Source organism: Phocoena phocoena, chromosome 15 (genome assembly GCF_963924675.1).
Source record: "Phocoena phocoena chromosome 15, mPhoPho1.1, whole genome shotgun sequence".
NCBI lineage: Eukaryota > Metazoa > Chordata > Mammalia > Artiodactyla > Phocoenidae > Phocoena > Phocoena phocoena.
In genome coordinates this window covers 46,033,298-46,047,408 of record NC_089233.1, presented here as the reverse complement: position 1 = coordinate 46,047,408, position 14,111 = coordinate 46,033,298, and the positions used below count along the sequence as shown (strand labels likewise).

The following is a 14,111-nucleotide window of genomic DNA, read 5'->3' as shown; positions in this document are numbered from 1 at the left end:
ACATCTTCAACTTTCTAATTAAGAAAAACATGGAGATGCAACTTATTATTAAGGAAGCCAAGGATTGACTCAAAGTCAAGAGTAGATAATAACCCCTACTTGGGTTTGTTTAACAGAAGTTTACATGGTGCACATTCTTTATGGGGCCTTGCCCTAGGCATGGAAGACAGAAAGTCCCAGGACCACTGCCTCCTCCCTGCATGGTCACTCTCTGAATCCCCTCCGGTTGTCTGTCCCTGACAGCCGCTCCTTGGTTTCCAGCCAGGTCTCTGTTGTTCGAGTTACTCGTGATCTTAAGGATGCTGTTTCTTCCCTCTTGCTTCTTTACAAGGATTCACCTGCTTTTACTTCTCTCTCTTACCAAGACTGACCAGAAGTGACCATGGGCTCTGTTTCCTCTGAGATTCTCCCAAAATCACCTGTCAGGTTTATTTCACTTTAGAAGTTCTACTGCAGCCGCATCAACCTTACTAACAATAGCAGATGCCTGCGCTGGTTCCCCAAAAGCAGTCTCTGGGATGAGGATCTGGGGGAAGGGGATTTGTTTGGACAATCCCAAGAAAAAAAACAGGTGAGATGTGAAGACTGAGACTGGAAGGGAAGGGCGGATGTCAGGCTGTGTCCCAGGTGACTGCAGAGTCCCAGGGCGAGGCTCCTCAGACGATGCAGGTCGCACCTCAGCTTTGTGCCCTCCAGGGCAGAGATGCAGGCGTATCCATTACCCTCTACACCCCGCCCATCAGACATTGATTGGTTAAGGGCCGCCCTGGAGGCGTTTGCAGATCCCGGGAGCTCTGAGTGCTTTGGCAAAGCGCCCGGCAGCCCGAGGGCATCGCTGTGCCAGCTGCTGTGTGTGGGGCTTGCCTCTGGCAGGGTTGGTAAAGGACAGGACACTGATGGTGTCCCAGACACGCTGAGGAAAGCTCCAGGGCCCCTAAGTCCTCCAGAGCTCCACCTACAGCCCTGCGCTCTTTCCAGCGGGGCTCTGGTCCCTCAGTACTATGTGTATAGGGCGCCTCCTTGTCATTCTGGCCCCCTTTTCAGCCAGGAAGGCCCCTCTGTGCGGAAACAGGCAGGCCTCGCGATGGCTGTGAGCTTTGGGCCTTTCAGTCTCAGTGGGTAATTTACTTCTCAGGGGATCTGAGATGATTGACTGTTATCTCAACTTCCCCAGCTCTACCCAGGAAAAGGTCACCTCAGGGCATCCCCTCACACCCACCACCTCGGTGCCAGGGATGCAAAGTGAGCCTAATGCATGTACTTAATTATGAAGAAGATGTGGGAGCAGATAATTCCGAAATTCGAGGTGATTAGGGTTATGGGAAAAAAAAATCATTTTAGGAATATTTTGTTTCAGTAGGAGCTTCCACATTGCACAGCTAGTTTGCTATTAATATGAGAAGGGTTTTTGTTTGTTTTCCTTTTTTTAAACTTTTGTTTCTTCCCTTTGCTTCTGTGTAAAGGGAGTTTACAGATGTAGACATTTTGGAACAGAATGCACCTTCTTTTGGGTTCATTGGGTTTATGGGGACTTGCTCTCCTTTTCACATACGTATAGTTTCCAGTAAAACATTCCTCCCAGTCACTCGAGAAAGCTCAGGCAAAAGGCAAGTATGTTCCCTTTGCTGGTTCTGACATTCTGCATCCTAATAAATTCATGGTGGAAGCAATCCAGCTGTCTTCTTGGAAAATATATAAAGTTTAGAAGAGGACTGTGAATATTCATGGCTATGTAATAGTTTGTTTTATACTACGTGGAGTTGTAGTTATAAACACAAAACCAGCTGGCAATAAATGACTTTATGACGGCTATTTCCAAGGTATAATGAAGAAAACAAAAACAAAGTTACTGCTTATAATTATGGTGCCTGGGCGAACCTGCACCACGCACTCCAAACACTACTCTGGCCGTTTCCACATGATCTCATTCACAGGCTCCTTTAAATGACCTTGGCCTTCAGGTTAGTTAGCTTTGGGGTTGGGAGTGCACTGATAGTATTTGCATTTTCCTGTGCAAGTTAAAGAGACAGCATCCTTTTGCTCTATTCACCCATGTAATGGGGAAAAATATTGGAATTATTGACTCTTCTCTAACTGTTGGAGAGATTTTTACATTGAAAAAATATTTTGGAGAGAGCAGTTTGTCAGTACAGTCAGCCCTCTGTACCCATGGGTTTCTGATCTACAGATTCAACCAACAGCAGATCAAAAATATTAAAAAAAAAAATTCCAGAAAGTTCCAAAAAAGCAAAACTTGACTTTGTTATGGACCAACGACTATTTACATAGCAATTTACATTGTATTTACAACTATTTACATTGCATTTACATTGTATTAGGTATTATAAGTAATCTAGAGATGATTTAAAGTGTACGGGAAGGTGTGATTAGGATATATGCAAATACTACACCATTTTATGCAAATGACTTGAGCATTAGTGGATTTGCATATTTGAGGAGGGTCCTGGAAGGACCGTATCTTCAAAAATTTAAACTTTTCCTTTAACTCAATGGTTAAACAAGTTAATTTTTAATCAAGGAATATATCCTACCAGAATATATTAGGTACACAAAGGCATAGTCAAGAATGCTTATGGCAGGGTTTTTATAGTAGTATTTACAAACAACCCACATGTTTATCATGTTAAGTAAACATCGTGTCCATGCCTAGAATAGTATGTAGACATTAGACTGACACTGACATTGAAAGTTCTCCAAGATCTAGTGCATGAAAAAAGCTAGCCTCAGAAGATATAACACAACATATGTTCCAATTTGTGTAGAAAAAAAAAAATCCGACTATGTTTGTATGGCCATATAACTCAATTATTAATTCATTCATCCATTCAACAGATATTTATTGTGTCAGGCCCCATTCTAGATGCAGCTGATACAACAATAAGTAAAACAAAGGTCTTCCTGGGTTTTGCCTGCCAGTGGGGGGTTGAGGTGGAGGAAGCAATGAACAACCAAGCACCTGTGTGTCAGGTGGTATATGTAGGAGTCAAGGAGATCCAGCAGCCTAAGGGAAGAGAGAGGAATTTAACTCGAGGCCAGAAAGAACCTCACTGAGGAGGTGACATGTGATCAGGGATCTCAAAGGAAGTGTGCCCGACAAAGGGATCAGTTAGGCCAAAGGCCCCGAAGCAGGACTGTGCTTTCTGTGTTTGCAGAACCAAAGGAGACCAGCATGGCTGGAACTCTGTGAGCAAGGGGACAAGTGGAAGGAAAGGAGGGTGGAGAAGAAGCCAGGAGCCAAATCACGGGGAAATTGGAGGCCACGCTCTCCTGACTTCACATTTTATTAAAATGTGATGTGAAGGGACTAAAGCTTTGAGATCAGGAAAAAGACACAAATCTCAGGCTTTAAAATGTAAACGCATGGAGTGGTGTGATGCTCCCGGTGCTATTGGTCATGATGGCCCAAGAGGAAGGTTTTCTAGTTAAATGCAAGAAAGAGAGGGTGAGGCTGTAGGAGAAAGTTCTCACTGCTGTCTGCCTACCCCTGCCTTCTTTAAGCCTTTTGAGAATTATTTATAAGTTCTTTGTATAATTCACAAGTATTAAAGGTAAAAAATCAATAATTCCTTACCCAAAATAAAGCAGTATCTTAGCATTCCGTTCTGTGACCTTGAAGAAGTTCACTTTCTTAGCTTTCTCTCCTCCATGTTTATGAAGAGGCGGGAATAGGTTCTTTATCACGGGATTGTTCATGAGAATGAATCAGACTCTCTGCAGAGAGCTTTTAGCCCATGCTCGGCACATTGGAGCAGAGTGGTCGCCCTTATCTATGGGGGACACATTCCAAGACCCCCGTGGATTCCTGAAATGTGGATAGTACCGAACCCTATATATACTATGTTTCTTCCTGTACATACATACCTATGATAAAGTGTAATTTATAAATTAGGTACAGTAAGAGATTAACAACAATACAGAATAATAAAATAGAACAATTATAACAGTATACTGTAATAAAAGTTATATGAATATAGTCTCTCTCTCTCTCTCTCTCAAAATATCTTGCACAAACGTAATGCCTTTTCCATGTTCACTAAAAACTTACCACACACCACGGCTCTAACTTTTGCGGTTTGATGTGTGACAGCAAAACTAACACGGATTTACTTTTTCTTCTTCACAGTTTTGTGATAGAAGATTCGTTCTTACCCTAATCTTAGCAACCTCAGCACACAATTGTTTTTTTCTTTCCTTATTGACTCGAGAGCTTTCACCTTTTCACTAAGGGAAGCACTGCTTCTCCTTGGCCTATCTGAATTGCCAGCATCACTACTTTTGTGGTTTGGGGGTAAAATAAGCGTTACTTCAACACAAGCACTGCAATACGGCTCTACTATGACAGCCTAGCTGATAAACTGAGGTGACTGACGGGTGGGATACATGGATGATTCACGTCCCAGGCAGGATGGAGTGAGATGGTGCTAGATTTCATCACGCTACTCAGAATGGAGCACGATTTAAAATTTGTGAATTGTTTATTTCTGGAATTTTCCATTTAATATTTTTAGACTGCAGTTGACCATGGGTAGCTGAAACTGAGGAAAGCAAAAACACAGATAAGGGAGGGGCCTACCGTAATTCAAGAATGACAGCTATTGTTGTTGCTAGGCTACCACCTCCCATGTCAGAACACCATGAGGAATTCAGGATGCTTCCCGGGATGGGAAGCATAGTCTACAGCCTTAAGGATTTCAGTGTTCCTACAAATGTGCTTGAAACCAACATGCTGGGCTAAGGAAGTATTTTCTAGGTGGCGGCCCAATCTGTAATTTCACAAAAGAAAATTCCTGTCTCACTCTCCAAGTCAAATGATTATTTTTCTTTCCCCCAAGAGAGAAGTGCATGATGATTTGGAAAACAAACAAACAAAACTGGCTAAAAGTCAAGTGCTATAAAGTTTCTGGTGGCTGTAGGGTTGGCCCTGATCAGCATTTAGACATCTTGCTCCTGGAGCTTGCTGGAAGGGGAGTTTGGAGCCTTACAAATTCAACTGATGATGTCATTCCCCAAGTGCTACAGGTGACTGCGGAGTTATATGCACTTAAAACAAACCAGGCTAATTGGCCTGGGTTTTGGTACAATCTATCATTCTTCCTTCCACAGGCGAGGATTTTTGTGGGAGGTGGTTATGTTAAATATAACTCTGAAATAAAGAAATCCCGTGCTACTCAATTCTGGTGGCCCCATCAGAAATTTATTATGGCAAAGAACACAGACTCTGTGCTGTAAAATCCCTTAGTTGAACTCACTTGCTCTCTCTTTCTTTCCCAATCTCTCTCTCAAGTAATAAAAAGTGATTAATACTGAGATTTAGTTTGGTTGAATTATAAGCAAAGTTGTTTTACATACAATGAGTTTTTTCCATGATATTGCAATCCCATCTCTGCTTTATCATTGCCTTTTTGTTTGAATTAATGCAATAATATTACCAAGGGCATCCTCCATTACACAACTGTTTGCCTTCACATTCAAGGCGACAGTGTCATTTTCAGATGAAGCTATTTGTCCTTGTTAAGACAGGCAAGGCAATTGGTACATTCAGACTCAACTATTAAGTTGCATGATTGATTCCAAGTTAGAGCTGGGAGCTGAGGCAAATGAAAGTTGCCATTAGCTGTTCAGTGTGCTCTCTCTTCTGCTAGATCTGTTGGGAAAACGACTCATAATTCTGTGCCTGAGAAGGAAGCAAAGGAGAGTGAACTCAGATCAGTTCCCCAGGAGGCAGACTCTGAGATGGAGTTTAGGTTACAGGATGTTTACTGAGCTGTGCTCTGGGGATCAACACCTGGAGAAGACAGGGGATAGAAGTGGGAGAGGCAGAGGGAAAGAAGAGCTGCCGTGTGGCTCAGTGATGGGCCTGCTCACCCCGTTGGGAGCTCTGGGGCTGCGGGACCCTTCAGTGCTGCATTGATTTGAGCCAAGATGACCAAGCCCTTTATACTCTGCATTGATTATGGGAAGGGGCATGACCCCAGTGAGGTGGGTCTTTGCATCTGACACAGTCCCTGAAAAGGTTAACGGTTGAAGGCTGTCTGCTGACAGCGCTGCTGGGGTCTAGGCACTAGATTCTAGGGCAGTAGTCCTCAGCCAGGGGTGATTTCGCCCCCTAGGGGACATTTGACAATGTCTGGAAATGTTTTTGATTGTCAGGACTGGGGGCCCTGCTCCTAGCAAGTGGGTAGAGCGCAGGGATGCTGCTAAACATCTGACCATGCACGAGGCGGCCGCCAGCAATAATCATCTGGTCCCAAATGTCAACAGTGCCAAGGTCAGGAAGGCTTGCTCTAGGGCAACAGATCCCGCCCCCCACCCCAAAGCAGAGCCTGGTGGGCATCACAGTGGCCACCACAAGAATCAGCATTAATTGAGATATTGTTACTTGTCAGCCACAATTCTCTGTGTTCCTTATTCCTTCTCATCTTCCTGCAAACCCCTTAGGAGAGCCTTAGAGTTTTCATCTACTATTGAGGGTGCTCAGAGCAGTTAAGTAAACTCCTCAACATCATGAACGGGAAGGACCCCCAGGTGGGATTTCAAGCAGACTGGCTCATGGAAAACATCCTAGTATCTTCTAGTTTCCGCTTGATGGCTTGATGCAGGTGTTCTCAAACTTTTCTCTTTGTCTACCTGGAGCACAAGATCGATGATGTTTACGTGTTCAGTTTGCTTCCATGGAATTCCTGGGGCACCAGCTATAAACTCACGTCTTTCTACCTCATTTAAAAGACACAATGACGCATAGCACAGGGAGATCAGATAGGTGGTTTGTGACCACCTAGAGGGGTGGGATAGGGAGGGTGGGAGGGAGGGAGACGCAAGAGGGAAGAGTTATGGGAACATATGTATATGTATAGCTGATTCACTTTGTTATAAAGCAGAAACTAACACACCATTGTAAAGCAATTATACTCCGATAAAGATGTTAAAAAAAAAAAAAGGCACAATGGAACATGAGTGAGCAAGGGACAAATTACAAGGATGACTCTGAATCCTCTCTAATTTGTATTTCTAAGCAGGCCATTCCTGAACTTCTGACCCTTACTGTTAGTAAGCATGCAGTTGCTTTCCACAGGCAGAGTGCAGCCTGTAGATAATCTTGGTGAATGCCTGTAAAAAGACTACAATATTTCCAGAAGAATTTGTTCCATACTGTCTCTTCATGTTTCTATGTCACTGGATAGATTGAGTTATTCAAGAACATTCTTCAGAACTTACTGGCACCTCAAGAATGTAAGGAATCAAAGAATTAACTCATTAATTCACTTAAAAAATAACCCCTACTCCATTCCAGAAACTGTCCTATTTTCTCATGAGAAACAGTAGCATTTACTAGTGAAGGAACAGAAAAAAAAAATCTCTCATTTCACAGACATATAGGTAAGCTTAACAGAGTCAATTATTACTCTGTCTAAAACAAAATCACGTAAATTTTGACTTTTTAAGTAGAACGTCCAAGTAAAGGGAATAAACATATATTCTATAAAAATGTTAAGGAAAATAAAATGTAGTACACATTTAACCCAAAGATATAAATAAAAAAGGCTTAAACATTTCATTATAGTTGAGCCCAATCATAATGTTAGTTATTATGGTCAATGGCAGCTGCGGTATTTTGAATTTCTAGTGCAATATCAGTCCTTTTAAAAAAAATTCTGTCATTAATTCCCACAGCATACTTCTATATGGTAAATGTTATCTGCATTTTCATTGGAAAATCCAAAGATGAAAACAACTTGATCAAATTTATACAAAGGTACATTGGCAGAGGACATTGTCATACTCAGATCCCTTTCTATTGTTAGAAAGCTCAATTTTGACTTAACTCTATTTACATTTGTTCATTCACTCTTTTCATCAAATTCTTTAAATATTGCTGAGTAAAATACAGCGTCTTAGTCAATTTGGGCTGCTATAACGAATTGCTGGGTGGCTTAAACAACAAACATTCATTTCTCACGGTTGAGAGGTCAAAGATCAAGGTGCCAGCCGATCTGGTGTTTGGTGAGGGCACACTTCCTGGTTTGCAGGTGGCTGTCTTCTCATTGTACTTCACTTGGTGGACAGCAGAGCTTGCTAGCTATCTTCCTCTTCTAAGAATTCTAATCCCATCATGGGGGCTCAGCCCTCGTGATCTGATTAACTCCCAAGCATCTCACCTCCAAATACCATCACATTAGAGTTTCAGCATATACATTTGGGTGGACACAAACATTCAATCCATAGCATATGGCATAAGCAGTGGTTTGCCAGTTTAAAAAGTGACTCAAAAAAATTTGTGTGCATGTCTGTAAGTTAATTTTTAAATTTGACTGATACAAAGAATGTATAGCACACAACTTAAATATAAGAATAGACTACACAATACCCTCTATTAGAAATTCTGTTTAGCCAGTTGATTCTTACAGAATCCTTTTGTTAAATTTTATCAAAATTTTGTATCCATAGCCAACTTCTGGTTTCAGTTGACCCACATGTATAGTACACCATGAACGTTGATTGATATTTTCAGATTTTACATCACCAACACGATGTCACTTAACACAGAGCTGGGACAGGATGCCCAGTAGCATACTGGTATGTAGTGTTTCCACCAGACACGTATGACAGACATAGTCATCTTAAAAGCAGAGGTAATAGTAAAATGTGGCACAAGGAAGCGATGATGACGATTTGTTTTAGATATAACTTAGCTCATTGAAGGTTTATGTGATTTGATTTCTTAATAATTGTTTAACAATTCGTTCCCAAGATTCCTGTAAATTTAACCGTTGGTTTTTGTGAGCTGGCATAATTGCTGGTAAAGAAAATTTTTCAGTTAATCAAATATGGCATTTCCATGATGTCTCCTATTCCAGCTGAGTGGGGTTCAGAGCTCAGAGTATGTGGGTAGAGGGCATCCCATTATCAAGCAAAACAGATCTTGAAATAGGTGATGTCAGGTTCGAGCAGAATCGTGCCTTTAAAATTTATCGTTATTTTTGTGGTTTATTCACAGGCATTTCCCTGCATCTCAACAGGCATTTATGGTAAGTGATCTATCTTTTGGGAATGTTTATATTTCTTTATTTTGTTGTTAAAATCAAGGTTAACAGGAAAAATAAGAGGTTCTCTGATGGATATAGTTTGCTGTGATTTAAAGAGACTCAAAATGGAGGTCAAATCCCATTGAGGAATCTTGAGAGGCTATTTGGATATTTTTGTGTGTTGTTGAATTTAGTTGTACTGCGTACCATGTGCAATGATTAGATGCACTGTGGCTTAACGTCTTTTGTCAGGTGAAAATTTTGCTCTAGTAGGATCTGACCTTTAATAGTATTTTCTTTAATAAAGTGAGGTTTTTCTGTTAGATGAATCGTAATGCATATAAAACCTAACATGACCATTATTTTGTTGTGAATTACAAAATAATAGAAGTGTTAGAATGCACACACATATATGTCTGTATATTTAAATTAAAAAAACCAAATATGTGACAATAAAAACAAATACTTTTAATAAGATGCAATTTTTTTTTCTGGTATTGATAGATTGTTTTAAGTAGTGGCTGCTTCACTTACAGATGGAAGCAAAACGTTTTTATCATTACTTGTTTTCACTAGACTAAAGCTCTCTAAATATTCTTCTACCTACAATGACATATCCCTATGCTTTTTATCTCAGGCCGTTAATAAATCTGTTTTGCACATTCAGGTAAAGCAGAGTTTTTCGTTTTAGGGTTTTCTGATCAAGCAAAGTAGATTACAACATTTCTGAGCTCAGACTTCTCACATGGAGACTCTTAAATGAAAAATAAAATATGTACAAATGTTAAAAATTATTTAACTTCATCACTATAGGGGAAGGATAGCTAAAGTGATATCAAAGGTAGGAGACTTATTTCCTCTTAATGTGGTATTTTTTTTTTTTGAAGGTTTTGGTGAGAATAAAGTGGAAAATGGAGGCCTGAATCAAATTAAATGGGGAAAGATTTGGCGACATTATTTAAAAATTTAAGGCATGCTTTTTTCTCTCTGGATTCCACTATAGCCTATCTTTGTGGAAACACATTGGACACTGGGCTGGTGGGCTAAGCTGGACCATCTGCACCATTATCCCCATCATGGCCACTCTTTCTGCCTCACAGATACCCAGTTATAACTCTTACTTATATATTTGCTGAAAGGAAGTATTACATGCAAAGTTTTACTTGGTCAAGCACCCAACTCTTCATTTCACCTTGTCTAAAAGCAAATCAGACTCCACCACAGAAATGGTTCTGATTTTTGAAAATGTTCTCTCATGACAATCTTGATTTTCCTTGATAAAAAAACGAGCAAAAACCCAACTACCAAAAGCAATCCTATGTCATATTGTCGATGTCCATTGTGTCTCTGAGAATCCTGTGGTAATGTACAAAGACTTTCAGAAGCTGAATTTAACACGATGCATTAAGAAGGGGGGAAGTGGCAGGAAAAGGAAATAGAGAAGTAAAGGAAGTTGAGGAGGGACACTAAAATGAAAGGCTGAGAGAGCATAGTAGAAACTAAATCAAAACTAAAGTGGCCCTTGGTTAATTTCAATCCCTGAAGGACAGGGATTCCTCCTTACAGTAACATGGCTCAGTGTATATAATAACCAGGTCAGTACAGCATTGTGTTGGGTGGGAGGGGAATATTGAAGACTGTTGAGAAAGGCACTGTTAGGGAGTCATGTCACAGCCTTGGAGGGTTTCCACCACATGAGCTCAGTCAGTGTTCACAAAGCTAGGTCAAAGAATTTAGTTTTCAAGTCCTGGCTACTCATCTCTCTTCCCCTCTAGTTTCTGAGTACATTTCAAAGTGAGGCTGATACCTGCAAAGTCAGGTGCCATGCTGTCTTTGGTTAGACTCACCTGTGCTTGAGACCTAGAATTACTTTTAGCTCCATGAGATCTTTAATAATGTTTACATTGCTCCAGGTCTCTTTATGAACTATTTAGCATTTTGCAACTTGAAAATTATGCCATATGTCCCTTGTGAAACTATAGCTTTCTGATCAGCCCTTGATTCTCTCCTAAGTACTCATATTTTATGGATCACTTGTTTTCTTGCTCTTATTCATAACTTAGTTCTGCCTCCTCTATTATCTAGATCAATTTTACTTTTATCTTTACTTATTGGCGTTTGAAAGAATACTTTATTTGAAGAAAGTGGTCCACAGCTAAAAAGAAAAAAAAAATTAAAAGCAGGCAAATAATACTCCCAACACTTTGTAAGTCATGCGTGCTGGATTATGAGCCAGTATTCAGAGCAGTCTCCTGGTTCCAGGCCTTGCCTTCTTATTCCATATTCTAAACCTCACTACATGAATTTTTCTAAACTAACGCTTGGTGCATGGTTTGCATCTGCTCAGGGACCTTTGATCATATTCTGTTACTTGTGAAGAGGGGAAAAAGAATCTCTTCTTGAGGATGTGAGTTGCTGTGCCAAGAATTTTATATGTACCTTTGCCTTTGCATCTTGAAAAGGCGGAATTTACTTTGTAGTATTTCCTAGGGTTAACTGTCCATAGAAATTATTCTTCTCTCACACTTTCTCAGGACTAGTGTTTTCTCCAGAATATAGTTTGAGAAATTTCTTGACATCCACCCATCGTGGACACATTTTCTCTTACACACGGATGAGCTGATGAGTCTCAGAACCTGGCATGTGCCTTCCCAGGTCCAATTCTGTGCGCCTTCCTTATAACACACCCACAAGCACCAAACTCACACACGCCATCACCACCACTATTCTCTACCCCAATCCCCAAACAAAAACACACCACACACACTTATATAGGTTGAAGCTTGATCTCTGAGGGTTCTTCCTTGAATATGCCAAATCTTGACGGTCATTACATCTTTTGAACTCTTTCAGCATTTGTAATCTGGACAATTAACAACTGCCTCTTCATAATGTTCCATAGATTTTTTTTTTTAATATATCCTGTGTTCATAGCCAATCTGGAGCTTTTTTCATGAGCAGGGATTCACTTGTGCATATTCTACGTGCACCCACCATCTAGCATTGTGTCTCCCGGAGAAGCTCAGGAAATAATTGCTGTTTGATGACAACAATAATGATTATAACCCCAATTGTTGCCTAACTGATGATACAAGAAGTAGAATTGTTGATTGGCAAGATAACAGGCAGAGAAAGCTACCTGGTTGGTATTTTCTTAGTGGGCAAACATCTCTATTTTAGGAAAAACAAATGTGCTTCTAAAACACGCTCTCAAACTAGGAATGATATCTGTAAGCATGGCAGTGTCCACCTTCACAAGGGGAAATGAAAACTCAAGAATTTGTTCATTTAGAATACCAAGGTATCTGTATGTCTTCTTTGGGTATATGTATAACTGATTCACTTTACTGTACATCTGAAACTAACACAACATTGTAAATCAACTATACTCCAATAAAGTTTTCTTGAAAAAGAAAACCAAGATAAATACAGCACTCTACTTCACTTAAACAAAACAAAACAAAACGCTTTGTTATTTATCATAGCCCATGGGATGATGGTCTCTCAGGGAGGTACCTGTTGCTCTGAGGCCCTATCCCGACTTTTCCTGACATGTCCTAGTCCCAGCCCCCTCCCCATCTGCTGTAATTTCTCAGATACCTCTTTGCTTTGGATTGACCTTCACTTTTAGATTTATGTCCCCAAAACTCAATGTAACTCTAATTCTTCTATCAGAACAAAAATTTTGACTATGGTAGAGCCTTCTTTGGAAGGGGTTTGAGTTATTTAATTGCCAAGATGATCTCATACCAGGGCAATGTCAACAGCAAGCATTTGCATTTTGTGGAATCATCACCATACTCCAGGCATGTCTGCAAGGATCCGGGCACACCAGTATTTCTGGGACACTGGAGACCATGGCGGAAACCAGTTACTCTCCCAGCCTCTCCTTCATCCTAGCCTTTTGGAGACAAAACCATCTGTACCTTTTTGCAGAACACAGACTGAAAACTATCTGCCATGTGACTCAGCCCCATTTAAGGGAGAAATACAATGGGAGCAGGCCCCGCCTGCTCTCAAGTTTCCCTGGACGAGGAGCCAGAATTTTCCTGTCTGATTTTCAGCCACCGCTGTTGCTGCCCCAATGTAATGTTTCCAGGATGGTTCCACGGGGCACCAGACTGCCTGCTTACACTAAGGTTGAAAAGCCACATTTGGTAAAATACCAAAGCAAGGCCTGTGTTACTTTTGGAAAAATAGATCCAGATGAGGCTTACAGGGTCTTTAAACTCCCAGATCCCAGTTAGAGGTCTGATTTGGCCACGAAACCGGACTCAGAGGGATAGATTTGAACTTCCCTGATGAACATTTCAGATCTTGCGTGTGCCTTCTGCCCTTTGAGCCCAACTTGGATATTCTGGTGCTAATAAGTTTAACACAAGAGGCTAGACATGATCCATAGCGATGGAATTTTTACTGAGAAGTGAACAGCAAAAATAATTTTCGCCTATTTTATGAGAGTCAATATAGTTAACAGAAATGAAGTCCAGGTGGAAAAGTGTATCCCTTGAGTAATTGGGAAAATATTCTTTCTGGAGGAAAAAATAAAAAACGTCAATCTTCCTTTCCAGGTACAAGATGGTGTTTTTAGAGAGGAAGGAATTTCAGACATTGAGTTATTGGCTGGAAATCTGTGGGAAAAATTTAAGTGCGGCACAACTTAGTCAAAGCAGCTCCCATATTTATTCATTAGATTTCTGTTATCAACGCGGAAGGCCTGTTTCTATCAAAGCACCAGGTCTCCCTCTGCTTTCCGTGAAATGCTGCCAGAACGCAACTTTCTAATTGAATCCTCCCTCATTTGCATTCAAGTTCGCTCTTCTGCTTCTAACTGGTAAAAAAAAAAAGATCTACGTGATGTTTTGTTAACCTTATATATACTTGGCAAATATTTTTATCACGACATATGTCTAAATTCACAGACATGACTTGGAAAAAAACCAAAGCGTTCTGCAATGGCAATGCTAAGGGCATGCCCTCTGTCAGGTTTAAATGCTGACAGGTTTCAGAGGGTGTGACAACCATGGCTGTGCAATTCTGGGCTTGCTGGAAGAGTTATCTTATGTA

At 40.7% G+C, this 14,111-nt stretch overlaps 1 protein-coding gene across 1 annotated transcript in view; it reads left to right on the top strand.

Annotated features, from left to right (window-relative positions):
* Positions 1–14,111, top strand: part of MACROD2 (mono-ADP ribosylhydrolase 2) — a 1,967,591-nt gene that overhangs the window by 1,382,732 nt on the left and 570,748 nt on the right. Inside the window, exon 7 of the mRNA XM_065893095.1 lies at positions 9,017–9,047. Coding sequence (XP_065749167.1) covers positions 9,017–9,047 — 31 coding nt within the window. The remainder of the gene's footprint in view (positions 1–9,016; positions 9,048–14,111) is intronic.